Source organism: Lampris incognitus, chromosome 3, assembly GCF_029633865.1.
Source record: "Lampris incognitus isolate fLamInc1 chromosome 3, fLamInc1.hap2, whole genome shotgun sequence".
Lineage (NCBI taxonomy): Eukaryota > Metazoa > Chordata > Actinopteri > Lampriformes > Lampridae > Lampris > Lampris incognitus.
Genome location: NC_079213.1, coordinates 81241695 through 81266039, shown reverse-complemented (window position 1 = coordinate 81266039; position 24345 = coordinate 81241695). Strand labels below are relative to the sequence as shown.

The window sequence follows — 24345 nt, the reverse complement described above, 5'->3', positions numbered from 1 at the left end:
ATTAATAGCTTTCACAACAGAGTCCACAACGTCTGACAATTCAGCACGCATTTCTTTGGCAATGAGAGACTCCCTATGTAGCATGCAATGCATCCATGTCACTTTGGAAGCCACAGCTTTGACAAAAGCTATCAGTCCACTTTTTAAACAGCTACGGCTCTTGCACCATCAGTGCACATTGCAACACATTTTGCCCAGGATGTAATTTTCTCTGGGAAAAAAACATCCATCACCTGGAAAATTTCAGAACTTGTTGTGTGTTCAGGCAGCTGCTTACAACACAAAAATTCCTCCTGCATTTCAATTTGGTTGACAAACCGCACAAACGCCAAAAGCTGAGCATCGTTTGACATGTCCGTGGATTCATCCAATTGTAATGCAAAAGACTCTGCCAACCTCGGTTTCTCTACTAGCTGCACCCTCACATCAGATGCCATGTCATCAATACGGCGAGCAATGGTTGTGTCCGACAACGGAATGCTTTTCAGTTTATCAACGTACCCATCATTCCCAAACATTGTTTTGCACATATCACTCACTGCAGGCAATATTAAATCCTCTGCAACTGTGTATGACGTGACGATCACGCTATTCCCCCCAGCCCCCCCCCCCGAACAGGTGCCCTGACCGACCAGGGGAGGCGCTAGTGTAGTGACAAGGACACATACCCACATCCGGCTTCCCACCCATAGACACGGCCAATTGTGTCTGTAGGGACACCCAACCAAGCCGGAGGTAACACAGGGATTTGAACAAGCAGTCCCCGTGTTGGTAGGAAACAGAATAGACTCACGCCACCCGGACGCCTCACACCATGTGTTTTGATGTGTGCCTGGTTGTAAGCCGCTTCCTCCTCATTTGTTGGATTGCACAATGGCGTTATCTGTAGCCGCTGTCACCTGTAATAGGAAAAGCACATTTTTTTTCCACAGCTTTGCAATCAATATTACAGCACAAACGTTTTCTCAAAACAACTTTCTTACCCAGTAGCTGTCATCCATGTTTTGCACCATTCTGTAGAGAGTGCTGTTCCTAGAAACATAGTTGTCATGCACAGACTCAGGGAATTTGACAACCGCGTTCATCATGATGTTATTGGGGACTACCTGGACGTTGATTGAATACGTGTGCTTCCTATTTCTAAAAACATTTCTGTTGTTCCATGGTGGTAACTAGAGGGATGTGTGTACAGTCAATACCACCCACAACATTGGGGAAGCCGGCAACATTAAAATAATTCTTACTTTGTCCCCTTAATTACCCATCTGTTTTGGGGAAATCTGATGTATCTCACCACTCTACGAGCAATGACTGGTACAACATCCCACATGGCCCTGCTGATGGATGGTTACGATAGCCCAGAAGCACCCACGATAGGTGTCTGGAAGGAGCCAGACATAAGAACCTGGAGTGTTGAAAGCAGTTTGAAAATGAAAGGTGACATTGACAAAGCAGTTTGAAAATGACATGGCATCTTTATGTGGCAGGCTCAATGTTATCCTTGATGTGATCAAGTACAGCAAGACTTGTTTGACCTGGCAACTGGTATCTGCCAAGGATTTCGGTCTCAGTTAAATGAAAACCTGATATTCTCCTTTAAAAATATCCACTCACGAGCACTCCTGGCTACAATAACTACTGCCATGATCACTGGAAAGTCTGGGCATCAGTTACCAACTCTAAAGACCCTAATAATTTTTATTCTGGGCATCCAGGTAGCGTAGCGGTATATTCCGTTGCCTACCAACATGGGGATTGCCAGTTCGAATCTCCGTGTTACCTCTGACTTGGTCGGGCATCCCTACAGACACAATTGGCCGTGTCTGCAGGTGGGATGTGGGTATGTGTCCTGGTTGCTGCACAAGCGCTTCCTCTGGTCAGTCGGGGTGCCTGTTCAGGGGGGAGGGAGAACTGGGGGGAATAGCTTGATCCTCCCATGTGCTACATCCCCCTGGCGAAAATCCTCACTTTCAGGTGAAAAGAAGCAGCTGGTGACTCCACATGTATTGGAGGAAGCGTGTGGTAGTCTGCAGCTCTCTCCGAATTGGCAGAGGGGGTGGAGCAGCGACCGGGATGGCTCAGAGAGCGGGGTGATTGGCCAGGTACAATTGGGGAGAAAAGGGGAAAATATCCTACAGAAAAAAAAAAAATTCTAACTGCGTGTGGATATTAGCGCTAGTGTTTGTGAATTGGGCTTTTTTTTTTGCAATGGGGCTCATTTGCATAGAAAGGGGCCAATTTTGCATCAAATGTATAAATATTACCTAATTTAAATACATGCAAATAGCACCGGAGCACCGAGACGCTATTTGCTTGGCAGCACAGTGAGGGATGCATTTCACCATTTGCGGGTGCTTTGAGAATTACACTGTTTCTTCTTGTCTTATTTGTAAAGGTTTTGCGGCCGCAAAAATCATGTGATCCTTTTGTGAATTCGCCTGTTAGTTTGGTAGCCATAATGACATCAAACCTTATCAAATTCTGAACAAACTGTTGTTCCATATCCGCCAGTGGTTTCCATCATCTTGTCATGGGAGATCCGCAAGTGATCTGTCAACACAAAATCAGATATACAACAGTTACTGGCTGTCCTGACAACTAGCATGTGAAAGAAGACAAAAAATGAAATACATCCCATATTTACAGATAAAAAAACAAAAAACAAAACACACACACAATCAAGATGGGTAAAAGCAGACAGTCTTAGCTTATGATTAAATGTCTTTATTTCAGAGAATGCTAAGCTTCTGGCCCAATGCTTTGTGGCTAACTTACAACATCCCCAGCAATTAGCAGAAAAATCAATTCTAAAGCAGTTCACAAACTGTAAAACAAATAAAGCATTAGTCTCGATAAAGTGAGATTTTTTTGTCTTTCTTTTTGATGGAAAGAGAACAGCCTGGTCTTTCAATAGGAGAGAAAAGTGTGTCTGTGTGTGTGTGTGTGGGGGGGGGGGGGGGCTCAATTCCATGGCAGCAGGACCCTTTGGGCTCCACAAACGGAGGTTTTCACCACTACACCATTGCTGTGTATAGTATAAACTACAGCCACCAATTGTTGGTATATCACAACCAACAGCAAATGGAAAATTAGGCTAATCAGAAATACTTTATTCATCCCTGAGGGGAAATTGCAGACAGTCACACTCTAGCAAGAAAAACCATCAAGACACAAGAGAACAAGAAAAACAGAAATAGAAGATAAAATATACAAACATATGTGCACCATGCTCCAGCATACAACACCCTACCTACACTGCACCACTGCAGCACAAACACCCGACAGGGTAAAATAAGTCGAAGGGCCAGTCTAATGAATACTGACTCAGAGTGTCCAATACTCTGAGGGAAGAGTTGTAAAGTTTGATGACCACAGGCAAGAATGACCTCCTGCGGCGATCTGTAGTTCACTTCGACAGAATGAGTCTATCACTAAAAGTACTCCTGAATTGATGTCATTTAGTCCAAACTTGACAGGACGTGTAAAAGGCCAAACTTCAACCTGGGTATCTGGTTAAATGTTAACAAATGTACAAATGTACTAAATGTTTAAACAAATATAAATAATAACCTTAATTACAACGCTGAAAATCGTTTCATTTTAAGGTGTCCAAATCAGACTGTGATTATTGGCATAAGTGCCGGTTTCATTATATTTTAATTTTTTATCATGTGTTTTGACCAGCGCTTGCACTGAGTATCAGCCATTTTTTCCCTTATTCAGTATGTAACCAAGTATCTATTTGTCCCTCTTTAAATACAAATAAATCAAGATGAGACCAGATTTAAACTGTACTGTAATAGGACATTTATTCCAGGGTCTGGTAGTAGTATGCTACCTAAGTCCAAATAATTAACCAATGGACTGGAACATATCCTTCCTAAAAAAAAATTGTCAACCTCTTGTTTTAAGTAAACGCACAAAAAATGAAATAAAATATCTTCTGCTGTAATTTGTAAGTTTTGACTTGTAAATGAAAGAGAATGAATGACATGAATGACAATATAACAAGCATGAATGAATGACAGAGTTAGTTTAGCTATTAAGAAAATAAAATAAAATTCTTGTTCAATTTTTTTTTTCTTTCAGTCTTAATCAAAAGTGAAAGTTTTTCTGTTGTAAACCAATGGACGGTTAAACCTCCTACAAAGGAAGAATGCCTTTATCCTTAATTTCATACTCCTTGATCCACGTGAAAACACTCCCAGCAAACAGTTGAAACAAAACAAAAGTTGGGTACCTAAAAAAAAAAATATAGCGCTCGTTATCAAAGAAATATGTTCTCCGATACTTTTGATCAGCGCTTGCGTCTGCATGAGTGCGAGTGCACACAGGCATTCAAATTGATTAGCGAAGAGTCGCAAGACAAGTGGGGTTGGTCATATTTGATCAGTTTCTCACAATTAATTTAAATGTAAAACTTTGCAACATGGAGTACAGTCACTGTTCAATTTAGCACTGCTAAACATGTCAAATTAGAACATCAGACAGTAACTGATACAGGATGGCAGTTATGCCGTCAGTTCGGGTGCATAATCTCATTTAAGCCTTCTATGGAGGAAAGCCAGCATTTTTTCCCTCCTTGCTTAAAAGAAAAAAAGGATTTGTGCTTTCTGCGTTGATACTGGGAGCAAACCTAGTTGAATTCCTTGTTACTTAAATAAAACATATAATATTTGGTCTATTTTTTGTGTCGTTTAAAGATTCTGCAAAGCCAGCAGTTTACTAGGCCCATTTACTATGTATGTTCTCAATACTCTTGTTTGTGCTGAAGTTTTGAAGCGGTACCGGAGTATCAAGTATTGGGCAGACAAGTTTCAAGACAGCTCCTCTCTCCAAGCCATCAAACTCTTAAACTGATCACTCAATCACAGGCTTCCCCTTTATTATTGAAAATGCACACTTAATATGGCTACTGTTACCGACTGCACAATCTGCTATTCGCACAAGTTTACTACTTACAATACCCGTTTTATTAAGGTTGCGGTCACTGACTGCGCCATCTGCTATTTGCACTTTTTACTGTCGCAATACCTGTTCTTTATGGTTACGATTACTGACTGCACCAGTTTACTGTTTACAATACTATTGCTACTGTAAAGACTTTATTATTGTACAGATATTGTCTACTGTAGCACACCGTCCAACAAAGTACATTCAGAGTGTCTGCACTGACTATTTTGAACATGTATCTTGTTCTATGCACTTTGATTTCTCCATGTACTTTTATAAGTACTTTTATTTTACACATGTGTGAGCCAGCAAAACAAACATTTAATTATGAGAATAAGTATAAACTTACTTTTCATATATCACAAATATACTTTAAATTTATCCATAGTTAAACATACATATCTGGTGCTTTTCTTTGTTTTGCTCTAACAGTATTTTTTTAAATCAACCAAGGTGTAGTTAATACAGTAATTTCTAGTGCAGTGCATTTTTTTTTTTACCTTTTAACTGTGTGTTTACAACATGCTTGCTTCTCTTGTGTTGCCCAAACTCTGCCTGGCAATCTGACTGGTTCTCCATTTTAACAGGGGATTTCCAGTCACAATCATCATATAATGTGGAAGGAGAACCTGGGGGGGGGGGGAAAAGTAAAATGACACTATTTCATACATAAATATCACCATAAATAAATAAAATATAAATGCAGTAGGATATTGGACAGACTTCACAAGGAGATTCCCCAAAGTGGCAAAATAACATAACATCTTCCTATTTGGCAACTCATTCTGCTGTACTGCCTAGATGTTCATTTACCATTTCTTTTTTTTAGGACTTTTAACCCCCTTTTTCTACCCAATTGTATCCAGCCAATTACACCACTCTTCTGAGCCATCCTGGTCGCTGCTCCACCCCCTCTGCCGATTCGGGGAGGGCTGCAGACTACCACATGCCTCCTCCGATACATGTGGCATTGCCAGCCGCTTCTTTTCACCTGACAGTGAGGAGTTTCCCCAGGGGTACATAGCGCATGGGAGGCTCACGCTATTCCCCCCAGTTCACCCTACCTCCCGAACAGGTGCCCTGACCGACCACAGGAGGCACTAGTGCAGCGACCAGGACACATACCCACATCCAGCTTCCCACCCACAGATACGGCCAATTGTGTCTGTAGGGAAGCCCAACCAAGCTGGAGATAACACGGGGATTGGAACTGGCGTTTCCCGTGTTGGTAGGCAATGGCATAGACCGTTATGCTACCCGGACGCTCATTTACCATTTTTGATAATATATTCTGACTGCCAGATCAGAAGTGGAATTCAAACCAACTGAGCATCCATCCATCCATCCATTATCCAAGCGCTTATCCTAATTAGGGTTACGGGATGCTGAAGTCTATCCCAGCAGTCAAAGTTTTTAAAATTATAATAAAAAACAAACAAAAAACTGTAAATGCCCCACAGCCATAAAAAACAATCCTGAGTTGGAGACTGTGCAAAATAGGGACAGTTACATATCTTTTGAATCTTACACCAGAGATAAATACCAAGACCAGAAAACGGTGACAAGTTGCTGGCGTACAGTATAATGCAAAGGAAACCTGTTGTTGCTTTTACATTTTATCTGCCATTTCTGATTGTGGATAAAGTAATTGCTCATGCTTGAGTTGACATTTGTTTTCGATTGCTATGGTGTGGAGCAATTGTCCTCAGAGTTAAACAGTGAGCCCCTGTGCCAACACAGCTTGAATGAAATAATTACACTGGGTTGGTGTGTTCTCTCAACTTCAGACAAAAAGAACTTAGTTTGGATTCAGAACTTTCAAAATGTTAAGACAGGATATGTCAAGAAAGTGTACAGTCTGATTTGGCCAGCTTCCACTGAAAACAGTTGAAAGGTTTTTCAAATATAGATGGCATTTCACCTTTACAAAAATGGCCTTTAACATTATGGTGATTTGAAAATTACCATTAAACACTTAGTTATCTATTCATAAAGTCTGAAAAGGTTTCTGTATAAGTCTCTGGGTGTGATATTTGAGTCTCTCTGAACTCCCCAGAGTGAGGAATGTTTGAGATGGGGGGGGTTGGGAAGCTGTCTTTTCTCTACCTATGTTCTGTGATACTACTAGGAACTGTCATGAGATAAATCATATAGGGAAGCTCTTAGAGAGAATCTTTCTATATCCCTTATATGGCTGTGGTTTTCAGTGTCTTGTGGTCCTATGCTGCCCCCCCTTAACTGCAGATAATCAGATGTTTAAAGGACTGCTTCGCTGATTTTCAACGTTATCTCTATCTATCCGAATTGGGGATATAGTGTGAAAAACGTTTGCAGTTGTTGTCAATGTTCTGTGTCTCTGGGACGTAGTTGCAAAATGTGTTCTTCTGGCACCAGCACCATCATTTGACATGTCAGTGACATAATGAGTGACTAGGAAGCACTACGAGCAAGTTCAGCTTGGATTTCTAGTCTCTTCCTGCTCCTCAGTCAGGGGGTGTGCTCTAGATCAGTTGTTCCCAGAGACTGGGTTGGGTTGCCATATAAATTTGGATAATTTCGACCATAAGATGTGTATCTACAGTACACCTTTGAGTCACATGAGGGAGTTTGTTGGTAATTCTACCACACTCAAGTTTCTGCCAGAAATGGACTGAACATTGTGTTGCACTCTCCTCTTGTACACCAAACTGAAATGCAATACTAAAAAGCAAGCAGGCTTACCTATCACACTAGCAATGTGTAAGTAAAACTAATATGTACAATTGTATATTTGGAGTTGGCCTAAAACGATAATATTCAACTTAAGTAAATAGCAAATAATGGGCCTAATGAGATTTGACGTGGAACAGACCTGATGTGGTTAACAAATTGATTGACTGTTTAATAATAGCTGCACTTGGGCGTCAGGGTAGCGTGGTGGTCTATTCTGTTGCCTACCAACACGGGGATCACCAATTTGAATCTCCATGTTACCTCCAGCTTGGTTGGGTGTCCCTACAGACAAAATTGGTCGTGTCTGAGGTAGGGAAGCTGGATGTGGGTATGTGTTCTGGTCACTGCACTAGCGCCTCCTCTGGTTTATCGGGGCGCCTGTTCGGGGGGGAGGGGGAACCGGGGGGAATAATGTGATCCTCCCACGCACTACGTCCCCTGGCGAAACTCCTCACTGTCAGGAGAAAAGAAGCGGCTGGTGACTCCACATGTATCAGAGGAGGCATGTGGTAGTCTGCAGCCCTCCCCGCATCAGCAGAGATTGGGACGGCTCAGAAGAGTGGGGTAATTGGCCAGATACAATTGGGGAGAAAAAGGGGGGAAAAAATAGCTGCACTTAAACACAAGCCTACTTGTTCTGATAATAGAAACGAGCATTTCAAAAAACGTTCCACAAAAAGCATGTTTTTGTTAGTACTGAATGTTCGTATTGTTCTCATTGTACTTATAACATTGATTTCATTATGAAAGGCTAGCGCACATTCTGGTTGTTTTACTGATGAGAGGGGGAAAAAACCCCTAAACAAAGGCTGTTAACCCCGCCTAAGTGTACTTATTTTGTCTCAATTATAAACAATCTAAAATGTGTATATTGTTTTACTGATTAGAGGAAACAAAAATGAGGGCCTGTTAGCTCGGCCTAAATGCACTTATTTTGTCACATAACACCAGTATGCAGTCTGATAGACTGACCACGGTTATTTTGGACATTCTGAATTTTCTAAGACGTCTCTGTTGTGCAGTCTTAATGATACAACTGATGTTAAGAAACCAAATCTGAAGTTCTTCTCAATTTAAACAAGGACATCGTTTATGTAAACTGGTGTCTGAACTTGTATTTATGCATGCTCAATAACCCAGGTAAGGAAATCAGTTGAATCAGTTCATCTGGACACGTTTACTGAGAGAAACATTCCATCACTCATCTAAGTGACCTCTTCAGTCTCAAATGACTGCAGGTATCCCCACCCTTATAAACAATATAGTGGCATAATGACCGAAAACAATGATCAGTCTCATATGCAAAATGCCGCGACCATTAACTAGATGGCAATGGCAATGTGTACTATTCACAGAGAATTCTTACAGCTTACAATGCTGTGATTGCAACTATTCCCCAATCTGTGGGCGGCACAGTGACCCAGCGGTTAGCGCTACTGCCTCACAGCAAGAAGATTTGAGGTTCAAACCTTGGCCATCCCAGTCCTCTGTGCGGAGTTTGCATGTTCTCCCCGTGTCTGCATGGGTTTCCTCCCACCATCAAAAAGGCATGTATGTTAGGGTTTAATACTCCTGACTGTGCCCCTGACCAAGGCAACAGAAAAAAAAAAAAAACTGGAGTTGGTCCCTAGGCACTGCAGCAGCCCACTGCTCCTATTTTTTTAACAAAGGTGTGTCATCAGTCCCAAATGGATAGTATTGGAAGGGGCATCCATTGGATCTACTTCCCCCGGTAGCTTTAATTACCATTTAAACAGCCAATTTCAACCTTCACCTCCAATCTGATTGTCATCCTCTGCTTCTTCCGGCTGCTCCCGTTAGGGGTCGCCACAGTGGATATTGCGTTTCCATCTCTTCCTGTCCTCTGCATCTTCCTCTGTCACGCCAACCACCTGCATGTCATCTCTAACCACATCCATAAACCTCTTCTTTGGCCTTTCTCTTTTCGACTTGCCTGGCAGCTCCATATTCAACACCCGTCTCTCAATATACCCAGCAATTCTCCGCACATGTCCAAGCCATCTCAATCTCGCCTCTCTTGCTTTGTCTCTAAACCATCCAACCTGAGCCGTCCCTCTACTGTACTCATTCCTAATCCTGTCCTTCGTCACTCCCAACGAAAATCTTAGCATCTTCAACTCTGCCACCTCCAGCCCCGCCTCCTGTCTTTTTGTCGTTGCCACCGTCTCCAAACCATACAACAGCTGGTCTCACAACCATCTTGTAAACCTTCCTTTTCACTCTTACTGGTACACTTGAGTTGCTAATCACTCATGAAACTCTTCTCCACCCAATCCACCCTGCCTGCACTCTCTTTTGCACTTCCCGTTACTTTGAACAGTTGACCCCAAGTATTTAAACTCATACGCCTTTGCCACCTCCACTATTTGCATCCTCATCATTCCACTGTTCTCCCTCTCATTCACGCATATGTATTCCGTCTTGCTCACACTGACTTTCATTCCTCTTCTCTCCAGTGCATACCTCCACCTCTCCAGGCTCTCCTCAACCTGCTCCCTAACCCCACTACAGATCATGTGGAGTTGCCAGCCGCTTCTTTTCCCCTGACAGTGAGGAGTTTCGCCAGGGGGACGTAGCACATGAGGGGATCACGCTATTCCCCCCAGTTACTCCTCCCCCCAAACAGGCGCCCCGACTGACCAGAGGAGGTGCTGGTGCAGCGACCAGGACACATACTTACATCCGGCTTCCCACCCATAGATACGGCCAATTGTGTCTGTAGGGACGCCCGACCAAGCTGGAGGTAATGCTGGGATTCGAACCGGCGATCCCCGTATTGGTAGGCAATGGAATAGACCGCTATGCTACCCAGATGCCCAATGTGTAACTCCTTCTGACTTTCTCTATACTTCTCCATCAACATTCTCAAAGTAAACATCGCATCTGTAGTGCTTTTTCGTGGTATGAAACCATACTGTTTATCGCTAATTATCACCTCTCCTCTTAACCTCGCTTCCACTATTCTTTCCAATATCTTCATGCTGTGGCTGATCAACTTTATACCTCTGTAATCCAACTGTTATCCATTCAGTTAAAATCTGGAACCAGTTTAGAAGGTCCTTTAATCTTACTGACCTTTCACATGCTGCACCAGTGACAAGAAATCATGTTTGCTACCTCAGTAACGGACAAAGCATTTCATGCTTGGTCATGAAATGGAATTAGGCCCATTATCTAATCTCTATTGAAAAAATGGTTACCTCTTTTGAACAGTTATTGCATAAATTTAATATTCATAGGTCACATTTCAACAGGTACAGCTCAGAGGTTTTGTAGCACTGAATTCAGACTGCTACTGCATCTCTGCTGGACTCAATTTTTAAATGTAAAGTTGACATGAAACAAATTATCAGCAGAGTTTATACATTGCTTAACACACATAACCTGACCTCTTTGAACTGTCTTAAATATAAATGGGAACAGATCTAGACACAATAATCTCAGAGGCAATATGGCAAAAAAAAATACTTCTCTTCAATATGCTTTAGGCACACCGTAGTTCAGTTTAAAATTGTACACCGTCTTCATTGGTTCAATGATATATTATCTAAGATTAAGACAGACTTTGACCCTACATATGCTCCATGCAAACAAGCTCCTGCCATATGCTGCCTATGTTCTGGTCATGTCTCAAGCAGTATAGATTTTGCCAATATATTTCTGAGACTTTTTCAAGAATATGCAGAAAAACAGTAGACCCATCTTCACTAATTTCACTGTTTGGTGTGGCCCCAGTGTATATTCCTTCCAATGTGTGTAATATGAATATAATGGCCTTTTGCCACCTGCTGGCCAGAAAGCTTATTCTATTCGAATGGAAGAATTCTCTCCCTCCAACATTATGAGGTTTAGAGATTAGATTAAAGATGTTATGTGGCATGTCCACCTAGAAAAAATATTTGATATACTATTAGAAGGTCCACCAGAAAATTATATGCCACCTGGCAACCAATTATATCTTTTGTTGAAGGCATAGCAGCTACTGGCATAACTATGTAACCCATGTGTATGTTTTTCCCCCTTTCTCCTTTCTTAATTTACTTATCATTACTATTTCTATGAGTACGTGAATCTGTGAACATATCTATACGAATGTATTCATATTGGAATATTTTTGTATTGACATCTGGCTGTGCAAATTTACTAATGGTCCAGTACTTGGAAGATGAGGGGCTTGACAGAAACTTGACGTAACTGTCCTATGTTCAAGTTGTATTTGTCTTTTCTTATATATTTGAAAAACAAAGACCTTGACAAAAAAAGTAGACAAATCTTACCCTTGCGTCTTCTAGATGGTTTCTTGTGGGACTGCATCGAGTCAGCTGAGGAAGTCTGCCACTGCAAGTCGTTTTCACTCGGCTCAGTCTGGCACTCAGCGTCGAAAGTCATCACCTTGGTCTGGCACCCCATCTCTCTAAACATTTTGGACTGAAAGGGAAAGTTTGCCATTATTGTGGATGCCGTGTCAATCACGAGTTACAATATATACAAGCAAAAAAATGTGACACACAATACTGACCATGAAAATGCAATTTTTATGCTTAAAATTGATAAGATGGATACACAATAAAACACTTAAATCCTAATCGCTATAGAAAACTTGGGGGCACCGCACACATGGGGACAGATTTCAGATTGTATTAACGCACACACTTTGATGTATAGGTCATTCTCTTGTGTTTTCTGTTCCGCTTTCCATGTTTTTAAAACAGCTACAGCCTCTTCAACTCCCACAAATGTTCGGTAGCATTTGGCGCAAATCCTTCTGGAGCATACACCTGGTCTTTGAGGGAGAATAACTCCAATGTCTCGGAACCGTTCGTGCAACGGTTTCACTTTGGCGTTTAGGCTGAACAGAATTCTTGTATTCGTTATCACCCCTCTAACCAACAGACTTTCTTTGCATAAACGACATGTTTTATCAACATCGACGGACTTCAAATTGTCGATTGACATCCTTGATAGACCTGCTTAAACTAACGCAGCGTGTCGCCTGAAAATGACGTCAGCGACCGAATACGACAGTCTCCAGCGATTGGTTAGGCAAAATAATAATAATAATAATAATAATAATAATAATAATAATAATAATAATGTAACGCTCCCTCCGACATAACAGAAAAAACATCTGACGAGAATCAAAGAAAGCTGAATCAGCTCGTATGGACACAATGTTTACTGACAGAAACGTTTCATCACTCATCTAAGTGACCTCTTCTGATGAGTGATGACACGTTTCTGTAAATAAACGTTGTGCCCAGATTAACTGATTCAACTTCCTTTGATTTTCTTACCTGGAGCTATGCCTAAAGACATCTGATGAGAAAGCACTTCCACACTGAATGGAGTGGTAATTACATGGTCATTCGGTTAGTTTCAATATCAGACAACAGTTAAAATTATAACTAGACTCGTTCGTTCCTGCAATACTACCCCGAATTCATTGTGATCGCTGCTGTCTGAGCTCCAACTACGCCGCTCGTCCCGCTGCTCCATCTCACTTAACTCCTTCTCGGTGTACTCCGGCTCGTACATGTACGGTTGTATGGTAGACTCCGCCAGTATGTTAAAAAACGTGTCATCACCCATCACGCCGTCTACTGTGACATATCGACAGGCCATGTCTGTTTTTTTTTGTTTTTGTTTTTTGGTGAGACGATCTAACTGAAAGAGTCCGTTTGAAACCTCCCCCTTGGTTCAGCGGAATTCCTGCTCACTGCACCTTGTCCCCTCCTCCCGGAGGCGTCACCGGGAATAGAGGAGGGGCTCATCTTTTTCCCATAGGCCCTCAGTGGTTTACCATGAAACTCACATGGTGACGACGGAAACTATCAAATCCGCTGTGTCGACCGACCCCTGGGAAACGGAAGAAGCGGAAAGGTTTAGATTGAAACTGCAAAATAGCCCGCTAAGCGTCAGTGAATTCACTAAAAATGACGGGGAGGGGGGGGGCTATTAGAATTAAAATATCCCTCCTTAAATTTCAGTTTAGTAATTATTAGAGCCCATATTAACAGTATCATATATATATTGTAGCGAATTCGGGGGACAACGCAACCACAGGAACTGCCGCGGCCGGGAAGCGAACCCGTATCGCCCGCACCGCAGGAGGCATCGCTAACCGCTCGACTAAAGGGTCTGACCCGCGTGCCAGCGACCAGCGTGTCTTGTTATTCATGCACGTTACAATATACACACACACACACATACACATATTTATTTATTTATTTTGCCAGCCTGATCTATAAACTGCGTCGTGAAAACGATTTCTTCAAGCGTGGCAGCGATGGCCTCACCGCTAGCTAACTGTTTGTGATAGTGAGCTGCTTTCATACATTCGGTAACATTGCTGCAATGAATTTTCCAGCGCTACTGGTGGTTTCTTCTTACAGCTTCTAGCCACCACATTAATCAGACTGTTTGTTCACACATGTAGTGTATATATATATATATATATATATATATATATATATATACACTACCGTTCAAAAGTTTGGGATCACCCAAACAATTTTGTGTTTTCCATGAAAAGTCACACTTATTCACCACCATATGTTGTGAAATGAATAGAAAATAGAGTCAAGACATTGACAAGGTTAGAAATAATGATTTGTATTTGAAATAAGATTTTTTTTACATCAAACTTTGCTTTCGTCAAAGAATCCTCCATTTGCAGCAATTACAGCATTGCAGACCTTTGGCATTCTAGCTGTTAATTTGTTGAGGTAATCTGGAGAAATTGCACCCCACGCTTCCAGAAGCAGCTCCCACAAGTTGGATTGGTTGGATGGGCACTTCTTGCGTACCGTACGGTCAAGCTGCTCCCACAACAGCTCAATGGGGTTCAGATCTGGTGACTGCGCTGGCCACTCCATTACCGATAGAATACCAGCTGCCTGCTTCTGCTCTAAATAGTTCTTGCACAATTTGGAGGTGTGTTTAGGGTCATTGTCCTGTTGTAGGATGAAATTGGCTCCAATCAAGCGCTGTCCACTGGGTATGGCATGGCGTTGCAAAATGGAGTGATAGCCTTCCTTATTCAGAATCCCTTTTACCCTGTACAAATCTCCCACCTTACCAGCACCAAAGCAACCCCAGACCATCACATTACCTCCACCATGCTTAACAGATGGCGTCAGGCATTCTTCCAGCATCTTTTCATTTGTTCTGCGTCTCACAAACGTTCTTCTTTGTGATCCAAACACCTCAAACTTGGATTCATCCGTCCACAACACTTTTTTCCAGTCTTCCTCTGTCCAATGTCTGTGTTCTTTTGCCCATCTTAATCTTTTTCTTTTATTGGTCAGTCTCAGATATGGCTTTTTCTTTGCCACTCTGCCCGGAAGCCCAGAATCCCGCAGCCGCCTCTTCACTGTAGATGTTGACACTGGTGTTTTGCGGGTACTATTTAATGAAGATGCCAGTTGGGGACCTGTGAGGCGTCTGTTTCTCAAACTAGAGACTCTAATGTACTTATCTTCTTGCTCAGTTGTGCAACGCGGCCTCCCACTTCTTTTTCTACTCTGGTTAGAGCCTGTTTGTGCTGTCCTCTGAAGGGAGTAGTACACACCGGTGTAGGAAATCTTCAATTTCTTAGCAATTTCTCGCATGGAATAGCCTTCATTTCTAAGAACAAGAATAGACTGTCGAGTTTCAGATGAAAGTTCTCTTTTTCTGGCCATTTTGAGCGTTTAATTGACCCCACAAATGTGATGCTCCAGAAACTCAATCTGCTCAAAGGAAGGTCAGTTTTGTAGCTTCTGTAATGAGCTAAACTGTTTTCAGATGTGTGAACATGATTGCACAAGGGTTTTCTAATCATCAATTAGCCTTCTGAGCCAATGAGCAAACACATTGTACCATTAGAACACTGGAGTGATAGTTGCTTGAAATGGGCCTCTATACACCTATGTAGATATTGCACCAAAAACCAGACATTTACAGCTAGAATAGTCATTTACCACATTAGCAATGTATAGAGTGTATTTCTTTAAAGTTAAGACTAGTTTAAAGTTATCTTCATTGAACAGTACAGTGCTTTTCCTTCAAAAATATGGACATTTCAATGTGATCCCAAACTTTTGAACGGTAGTATATATATATATATATATATATATATATAATTTTTCCCTCTTTTTCTCCCCAGTTGTATCTGGCCAATTACCCGAGCCGTCCCGTTCGCTGCTCCACCCCCTCTCTGTCGATCCGGGGAGCGCCCCGACCGACCAGAGGAGGCGCTAGTGCAGCGACCAGGACAAATACCCAAATTCGACTTCCCACCCACAGACGCGGCCAATTGTGTCTGTAGCGACGCTCGACCATGCCGGAGGTACGGGAATTCGACCCGGCGATCCCGTGTTGGTAGGCAACGGAATAGACCGCTACGCTACCCGGACGCCCGTTCACACATGATATGACAGTGCATTCTGTCTTCTTCCCTGCTCATGTAAGATGTTTTATTTCATCTCATCTCATCATCAGCCGCTTCTCCGGAGTCGTGTCGCGGTGGCAGCAAGCTAAGTAGGGCACTTCAGACATCTCTCCCCACCAACGCCCCCAGCTCCTCCAGGGGGATCCCAAGACGTACCCCACACACTTTTTCTTGAGGTAGTCGTTGATTAAACAAAACTGAGTTCCCCATACGTGAAAACCTATTGGACATGTTAGATTGATTGAACGGCCATCCAGCCAATCACAGCCATTTGACCAACCCACCCGGCCAGGCAAGAGTAAATTGAAGTGCGGGGAAGTTACGTGCAGTCAGAAATTGTGCTTCTGTCATTCGCTGCTGGCTGTGACAAAGTATTAGGGAATAACAGATCAGAGGTATGAAACGGCTATTTAACTAGTTAGTAATATCGAATTTTATTTTGTAACCTTGTCTTGTTATGTGATGTGTCAGCTAACATTAGTCACTGAACACAAAATGAAATAGGTAAATAAACAATGCAAGCTAATGGTAGCTGACATTATTTAGCTAGATAGCATTTTCACAGCTAGATATCAAGTTAAAATCTGAATGCCCCCCTCCCCCTCTTTTGGGACACCTCTTACACCCTCGGTCTCTTGTCTCAGCAAGCTGCTAATTACCAGGCTAGCAGAAATAAGCATGCTCTCAGCTGTAGAAGTAAATCTATGTTTTTGTATTAACACAGGCAAACTTAATGAGTACATGCGGGTACTGGATGATGGACAATGATAACCGCCAATGAAATGCGCTGAGATTGACATGTGGTCTGTGCGTATATAACAGTGTGCATCTGTCCATGCACCTATTAGGGAAGCATCCATCAGGACTTTGTGAATGTGGATCAGAAGAAATTGTTGAGCATGTTATTTGTCACTGCCAGAAATACTCAACACATAGAGAAAAGCTGAAGGAGGAACTCAAGACATTTGGGGTGGGAGTATTTAATCTTAAAATTTTATTCAGTATTGAGGGGGAGAAATATAAGCCATTGTTTGTGTTCTTAAAAGAAATCGGCATAATGAAGAGAATCTATTTCTATAATTATTTATTATTATTTTTTTTCTCTTGCCTTTCATCCTTTAATACTCGGGCCCACACTTCAGCATGTTCTGTTCTCTAAATAACACTATAGACCATGTAACAAATCTGTTACTTTGAACAGATTGTGAGGTTAAAGCGGTCATATAAAGAGGAATCAAAAGCCAAATCTAATAGGAACTGTTTATGTCACCTTTTGGATGAAGAATGAGAGCCAACGCTCGACACAGGTTGTAGAGATGGTCTAGACCAGGGGTGCCCACTACGTCGATCGCGATCGACCAGTAGATCGCGAAGGCAGTGCTGGTAGATCTCCATGACATTCCAAAAAAACTTTTTTTTTTCTTCAAGACGTTAGTCTATCATCTGTCCTCCATTTGGCATTTGCCTTTTGATTGACGTAAAGGACGGCCAGTCTGCTGTTGCCTAAAACCAAAGTTTCTAGAGCGGAACCTAAAACTTTGTTACATTAGGTTACCATAACAACCAGAGCCCTTCTCTAACGTACCTTGAAGTTCACATGCCCACAACGTGAGCTAACGCAGAACTGTATCGAGCTAGCTAGTTCAAATCTCTAAAAAAAAAACTCTACTAAAAAGTGAAACAAAACAAAAAGGAGTGGGGGAGCCGGACCTAGCAAGAAACAAAAAACGTACCATTTCCATGTGGAATGGGAGGAGGACTTTTTTTCACCATGTCTTATTCCAAATGCGTTTGTCTCATCTGTCAGTCCAGCATTGCTATCCCAAAGAAAGGAAATGTGGAGAGGCACTTTCGAACTGTTCATAAAAACTATGACAATGACTTCCCTCCGAAAAGCGAGCTGAGAAAGAGAAAGGTGAGGGAACTAAAATCGCAGTTAATCGTGCAGCAGTCACTTTTCACACAGCCGAATTCAAAGGCAAAGGCAGCCACCGAAGCATCTTTACGGGTGAGTCACTCCATCATTAAGCATAAGAAGGCCTTCCAAGGTGGAGAGATGATGAAAGAGGCCTTCCTTCAGGCAGCAGATTCGTTGTTTCGGGACTTTAAAAACAAATCAGAAATAATATCTTCATCAAAGCTCTCCAGTTATCAAGAGATTCCGTCACAAGGCGCTGTGAAGTGATGGGCGATGATTTGACACAGCAGCTTTGGAGGGACATCGTGGACTGCGAGTGTTTCTCACTACAATTGGACGAGTCTACGGACATAAGTGATACGGCCCAATTGTGCATTTTCATTCGGGTGGTGTTTCAAGATATGACCGCAAAAGAGGAGCTGTTAACAATACTACCCATGAAGGAAGACACGCGGGGAGAGGACATTTTTCAGATCTTCAAAAACTTTGTGGCTAAAATCCAGCTCCCAGTGTGTAAACTGGTGTCAATCACCACGGACGGTGTGCCTGCTATGGTGGGCCGCTAGAATGGATTTATTGCCAAGTGCAGGGAGGACGATGCTTTCCCTGACTTCCTTAATTACCATTGCATAATACAGCAACAAGCATTATGCGCAAAAATGCTAAACATGAAAGAGATCATGGATGTGGCAACCAAACCCGCCTGTTCTACTCGAGCGAGGTCTCTTCAAAGATGGTTGTTTGGTACACATTTGGAAGAGGCCGACTGTAACTACTCTGACCTCTTGCTACACACTGACGTGAGATGGCTTAGTAGAGGGAGATTCTTGCAGAGATTTCGAGAGCTCTGTCCGGAGATTAAGGAGTTTCTCCGTATCACTAAACATGCGGAACACAAGCAACTCAATGAGAATCAGTGGCTGCTAGACTTGGTGTTTTTAACTGATTTAACCAACATGTTGAACGAGCTTACTTTAGAGCTGCAAGGAAAAGACAAAAGCGTGGTAAACATGATCAGCTCAGTTAACGCTTTCAAACGGAAAATGCAACTTCTGTCCTCAAAGTTGCAGCGCCGTGATTTGGGAAACTTGCGAAACCTCGCAGCAGAGCTGGAGAAGCAAGGGAGGGCATGTGCACAACTTGACAGTGCACGCTACACAGAGCAGATTGAAAATGTCCGGTCAGACTTTGACAAACGGTTTCAAGACTTTGCTTTGCTCGAGCCAATCGCTACATTTATGTGCTACCCATTTGGGGAAGATACAGAGGTGGATTCCCTCGCCTCAAAAATGGCAACACTGTTTCACCTGAACTCGTCTGCAGTGGAGGATGAGATGCTGACAGTACAGGCTGACATTCAGCTTAAGTCCAGGGCGCATGGAGAGTTTTGGAACTTACTTACAGAGGACAAGTACCCAAACATGAGGAAATGCGCAACCTCCTTGACGACATTATTCAGCTCTACTTATTTGTGTGAGTCAGCCTTTTCTCACATGAAGATTGTCAAGTCCAAATACCGTTCCACCATGACAGATGATCATTTGGAGGCCTGCTTGAGGCTGGCTACCAGCAGCTACTGTCCGAACTATGCAACCCTGTCTGACTCCCTCCAGTGCAGGTCATCCTCAGAGTAGAGAGGTAGAGATCACAAATCTATTTAACACAGCTGTAAAGGTTCTTGCAGTGATGCAATTTCAACATAGTGTAGTAGCAAATGCTTGGTATGATTATTGCCTGTGTAAGGTTCAATATAAATGCAAATCCATTGCAATACTGTATATGTAACACAACATGTATATAAACACACACACTGCATATAAATGTTCATATATATATATATATATATATATGTCAAACATGTATTGAGTATTTTTATTATTATTTTTAATATGAGTAGATCATTTTGACCTGGTCATATTAAAAGTAGCTCACGAGTCAAAAAATTGTGGGCACCCCTGGTCTAGACGTTCCAGCCTCACATAGCGTGGAAGTGTATGTCTCTTTCTCTTGGTTGAAGCAAAACAAATTTAGCGTATTCGAGCCAAGAGATCATCTATCTCCATCTGCTCTAACATCTCAGGATTTTCTGTCAGTGGTAGACTTTCTGGTTCTTCCTCTTGTGTCTTTTCATACTGCAGATCTGCTTCAAGGTCACAGGAATTCTTGGGGGGCACATTAGCTGCTCACATTGAGAAAAGAGTCCTTTTCTTCCCTGCAGCTGTCCCTGACACTTTGGAAAACATCCTATTGTGGTGGACACGTATTGGGGATAGAAATCACCCCAGGAACTAAGGGTTAAGTCAGGGTTGCCCTGGCAGGTTAACGCAGGGTTAAGTCATGGTTGTTCAGCCAGTTTTCTGATTATTCTTGCCGCCTCCGCTCAGTCGAGCTGTGGTTTTGTTGTCTCTCTGATTTACCATTGATTAAAGAAAGTTGCCTACACGGCTAAAGTGTGAACCTACGGTCTTCTCCGTTCCTTCGGCTCTACACTGGTGACCCCGACGTCGGTTTTCGGATAAGTTTTCTGAAACCAATCACATTATGGCTACGAACGCCGTTGCAATTAAACTGCCGGAGTTTTGGGAGTCTTCCGCGACTACATGGTTCGCGCAGGCTGAGGCACAGTTCGCGCTCAGAGACATAACAGCAGACGAGACCAGGTACTACTACGTAGTGGCGGCGCTGGGGTGTGCTACGGCTTCCAGGATAAGCGGTTTCATAACCAACCCACCGGCCGATGGTAAATACGCCGCACTTAAAAATCTCCTCCTTGAAACTTTTGAACTGTCAACAACGGAGAGAGCACGACGCCTCTTCGCAATTCAGGGCTTGGGAGATGGCAAACCATCGGAGCTAATGAGCAGGATGTTAAACCTACTGGGTCAAGAAAAGCCATGTTTCCTGTTCATGGAGCTGTTTCCGCGCAACATGCCGCCCCACGTCCAGACTGCGCTCGCTAACTCCACCATCACTGATCCCCGTGAGCTGGCAAAGGAGGCTGACCGATTCTTCGTCGCTACACAACGTTCCTCCCATGCCGGGGTGATGGCTCCTACCTTCACTGGCCCCCCGCCGACATCGCGGGCGTGGCCCGACGGTGGTGCCACAGCTTCAGACCGCTACAAGCCCTCTGGACTCTGTATGTACCACGCTCGATTTGGTGCGAAAGCTAAACGGTGCCGTTCCCCCTGCAACTACAGGCCGACGGGAAACGAGAGGGCCAACACTCAGTTGTGGCCATGAGTGTTGGCGATACGAGCAGGCTACTCTTCATCCTTGACACCATCTCCGGTCGGCGATTTCTCTGTGACATGGGCGCACAGAGAAGCGTGCTCCCTGCTACTGACGTCGACATCATGGGCGGGGAGCGGGGGCCCCAGTTGGCGACGGCTGACGGCAGCCCTATCCACACCTACGGCGTGCGGTCTGTAGAACTGTGTTTTGGTGGACAACGTTTCACGTGGGAGTTTGTCATGGCCAATGTAACGCTTCCCCTCCTCGGAGCTGATTTTTTGTGCGCTTACGGTTTGCTAGTGGACATTCAAAACAGCCGTCTGGTCGACGCTTTAACCTTCTCCTCCTTCGCATGTACGCGGGGGGAAGCGGCCTATGCAGGTCTAGCCAACTCTCTCTCAGAGGCAGACAAGTTCAACCGCCTCCTCGCTGAGTTCCCTGACCTCACCCAGCCTACCTTCTCGGCACCCACCGCTAAGCATGGGGTGGAGCATCACATTGCTATGAAGGGGCCCCCGGTCTACGCCAGAGCCAGGCGTCTCGACCCCGCCAAACTCGCCATTGCCAAGTCTGAGTTCGAGCACCTGCAACGCATGGGGATCATCTGCCGCTCTGACAGCCCGTGGGCGTCCCCACTCCACATCGTCGCTAAGCCTGATGGAGGTTGGCACCCATGTGGGGACTACCGCCGACTAAATGACGCCACCACGCCTGACCGCTATCCTGTCCCGCATATCCAGGACCTTTCTGCAAACCTGTCTGGCAAACGCGTCTTCTCAAAAGTCGACCTGGTCCGTGGTTATCATCAAGTTCCCGTGCACCCCTCGGACATCCCCAAGACAGCGGCGACTACCCCATTCAGCCTATTTGAATTCCTACGAATGCCATTTGGACTCAAAAACGCGGCCCAGTCCTTTCAGCGGCTGATGGATTCAGTGCTCCGTGGCCTTCCTTTCCTCTTCGTCTATTTGGACGACATACTCATCGCCAGCGCCTCCGAGGAAGAACACCTGTCCCATCTTCACGCCCTCTTCACACGCCGCAGCCAGCATGAGCTGATCGTCAACCCGGCGAAGTGCCGGTTCGGGCTGACGGCCATTGATTTCCTCGGGCACTGCATCACTGGAGACGGGCGGTCCCCCTGCCCTCAAAGGTGGAAGCGGTGGCGGCCTTTCCGCACCCCCAAACAGCTCGTGCGCTCAGGGAGTTCATCGGGATGGTGACATTCTACCACCGCTTCATTCCCCAAGCCGCCTTTATCATCCGGCCACTGTATGAGGCGCTGAAAGGCAAGTCCCCCAACCAGGCGGTCGACTGGACAGCAGAGTGGGACCGTGTGTTCACCGAGACTAAAGCTGCGCTCTCCCAGGCTACCCTGCTAGCGCATCCTTCACCTACAGCGCCTATTTCCATAACCACGGATGCATCGGACTATGCTGTTGGTGCGGTTCATGAGCAGTGGGTGGGGGGGGCTTGGCAGCCTTTGGCCTTTTTCAGTCGCCAGCTTACACCCCGAGAGCGCAAGTATAGTACTTTTGACAGGGAACTCCTCAGTCTCTGGCTCGCCATCCGGCATTTCCGGTTCCTGCTAGAGGGCTGCGAGTTTACTGCGTACGTGGACCACAAGCCCCTCACGTTTGCCATGTCCAAGATGGCCGAGCCGTGGTCCGCTCGCCAGCAGCGACAACTCTCCTACATTTCGGAATTCACTAACGACATCCAGCACGTCGCTGGTAAGTCTAACCAGGTAGCTGACTGCCTCTCTAGGGCAGTGATTGGAGCGGTCCACCTATGCCTGGACTATGCACAGATGGCCGCTGACCAGGTCACGGACACGAGCATTCTCCGTCCGGACCTCCGACACGGGGCTCCGCCTGCAGGACGTTCCTTTCAGCGACACAGGTGTCACCCTCCTGTGTGACGTCTCCACAGGACAGCCCAGGCCCATCGTCCCGGACAGCTGGAGACGCCCCGTGCTTGAAGCTGTGCACGGCCTCTCTCATCCAGGCGGTAAGCCATCCGTGCGCCTGACCTCTGCTAAGTTTGTGTGGGAGGGACTTAAGAGAGACGTGAAAGCGTGGGCCGACTCGTGTGTTGCCTGTCAGCGGGCTAAGATACACTGCCACATTAAGGCGCCCCTGGAATGCTTCGCAGGGCCGGAGAGACGATTTGACCATGTCCACGTCGACCTGGTTGGTCCCCTACCCCCCTCCCATGGGTTCACCTACCTCTTCATTGTGGTGGACAGGACTACGCGCTGGCCTGAAGCTGTTCCCCTGGCATCCACGACGTCTGCTGATGTGGCCCGGGCTTTTATTGGGTCGTGGGTCTCACGTTTCGGTATGCCTACCGACCTTTCATCTGACCGCGGGCCACAGTTTACCTCAGAGCTATGGAGTGCTGTGGGTGAGGCTCTGGGCGTCAAGCTTCACCGCACTACCGCCTACCACCCTCAGGCGAACGACCTATGTGAGCGCTTCCACCGGTCCATGAAGGCTGCATTTCGGGCTACTCTCAAGGACTGCAACTGGGTCGACAAGCTCCCATGGGTCATGCTGGGCCTGCGGACCGCCCCGAAGGAAGACCTACAAGCCTCCTCTGCGGAGCTGGTGTACGGCACGCTGCTGCGAGTCCCAGGCGATTTCATGCCCAACGCAACGCGTCCCCGGTCAGCTGTGGACCAACGAGCCTCCTTGCTGGACGGGATCAGAGCTTACACACCCGTCCCTACCGCCCTACACGGCGCTCCGGTGTCCCAGGTGCCCCCAGGTCTGCAGTCAGCGGACTACGTGTTCATCCGTCACAATGCACACCGCCCCCCACTGCAACCCCCTTATGACGGCCCCTTCCACGTCCTGGAACGGGGAACTAAGCACTTGGTGGTGGATTTTGGGGGCACGGCCGAGCATGTTTCAGTGGACCGAGTTAAACCCGCACACCTGGACTTGACGCAGCCGTTGGAGTTAGCCCAACCTCCTTGTCGCGGTCGTCCCCCGGCTCCGCCTCCTCCCCCCGTGGAGGCCCGCGCTGCCTCTTCTGCTCCTCAGGCCGACCTCCACAGGCCCGCGTCAATGCC

At 45.0% G+C, this 24345-nt stretch overlaps 1 protein-coding gene across 5 annotated transcripts in view; it reads right to left on the bottom strand.

The window, feature by feature from the left end:
- The window catches only part of LOC130110415 (uncharacterized), a 59395-nt gene that overhangs the window by 11589 nt on the left and 23461 nt on the right, over nt 1-24345 (bottom strand). The window contains exons 1-4 of one of the 5 annotated variants that reach the window (XM_056277507.1): nt 13120-13360; nt 11964-12114; nt 5454-5582; nt 2471-2550 (exon numbers count right to left, since the gene is read on the bottom strand). In XM_056277507.1, the coding sequence (XP_056133482.1) occupies nt 2471-2550; nt 5454-5582; nt 11964-12114; nt 13120-13308 (549 nt within the window). In that variant the 5' untranslated portion in view covers nt 13309-13360. Of the gene's footprint in view, nt 1-2470; nt 2551-5453; nt 5583-11963; nt 12115-12339; nt 12731-13119; nt 13361-24345 lie in introns of those variants that run through there. The other 4 variants (XM_056277509.1, XM_056277505.1, XM_056277506.1 and 1 more) reach the window with 4 other exon arrangements.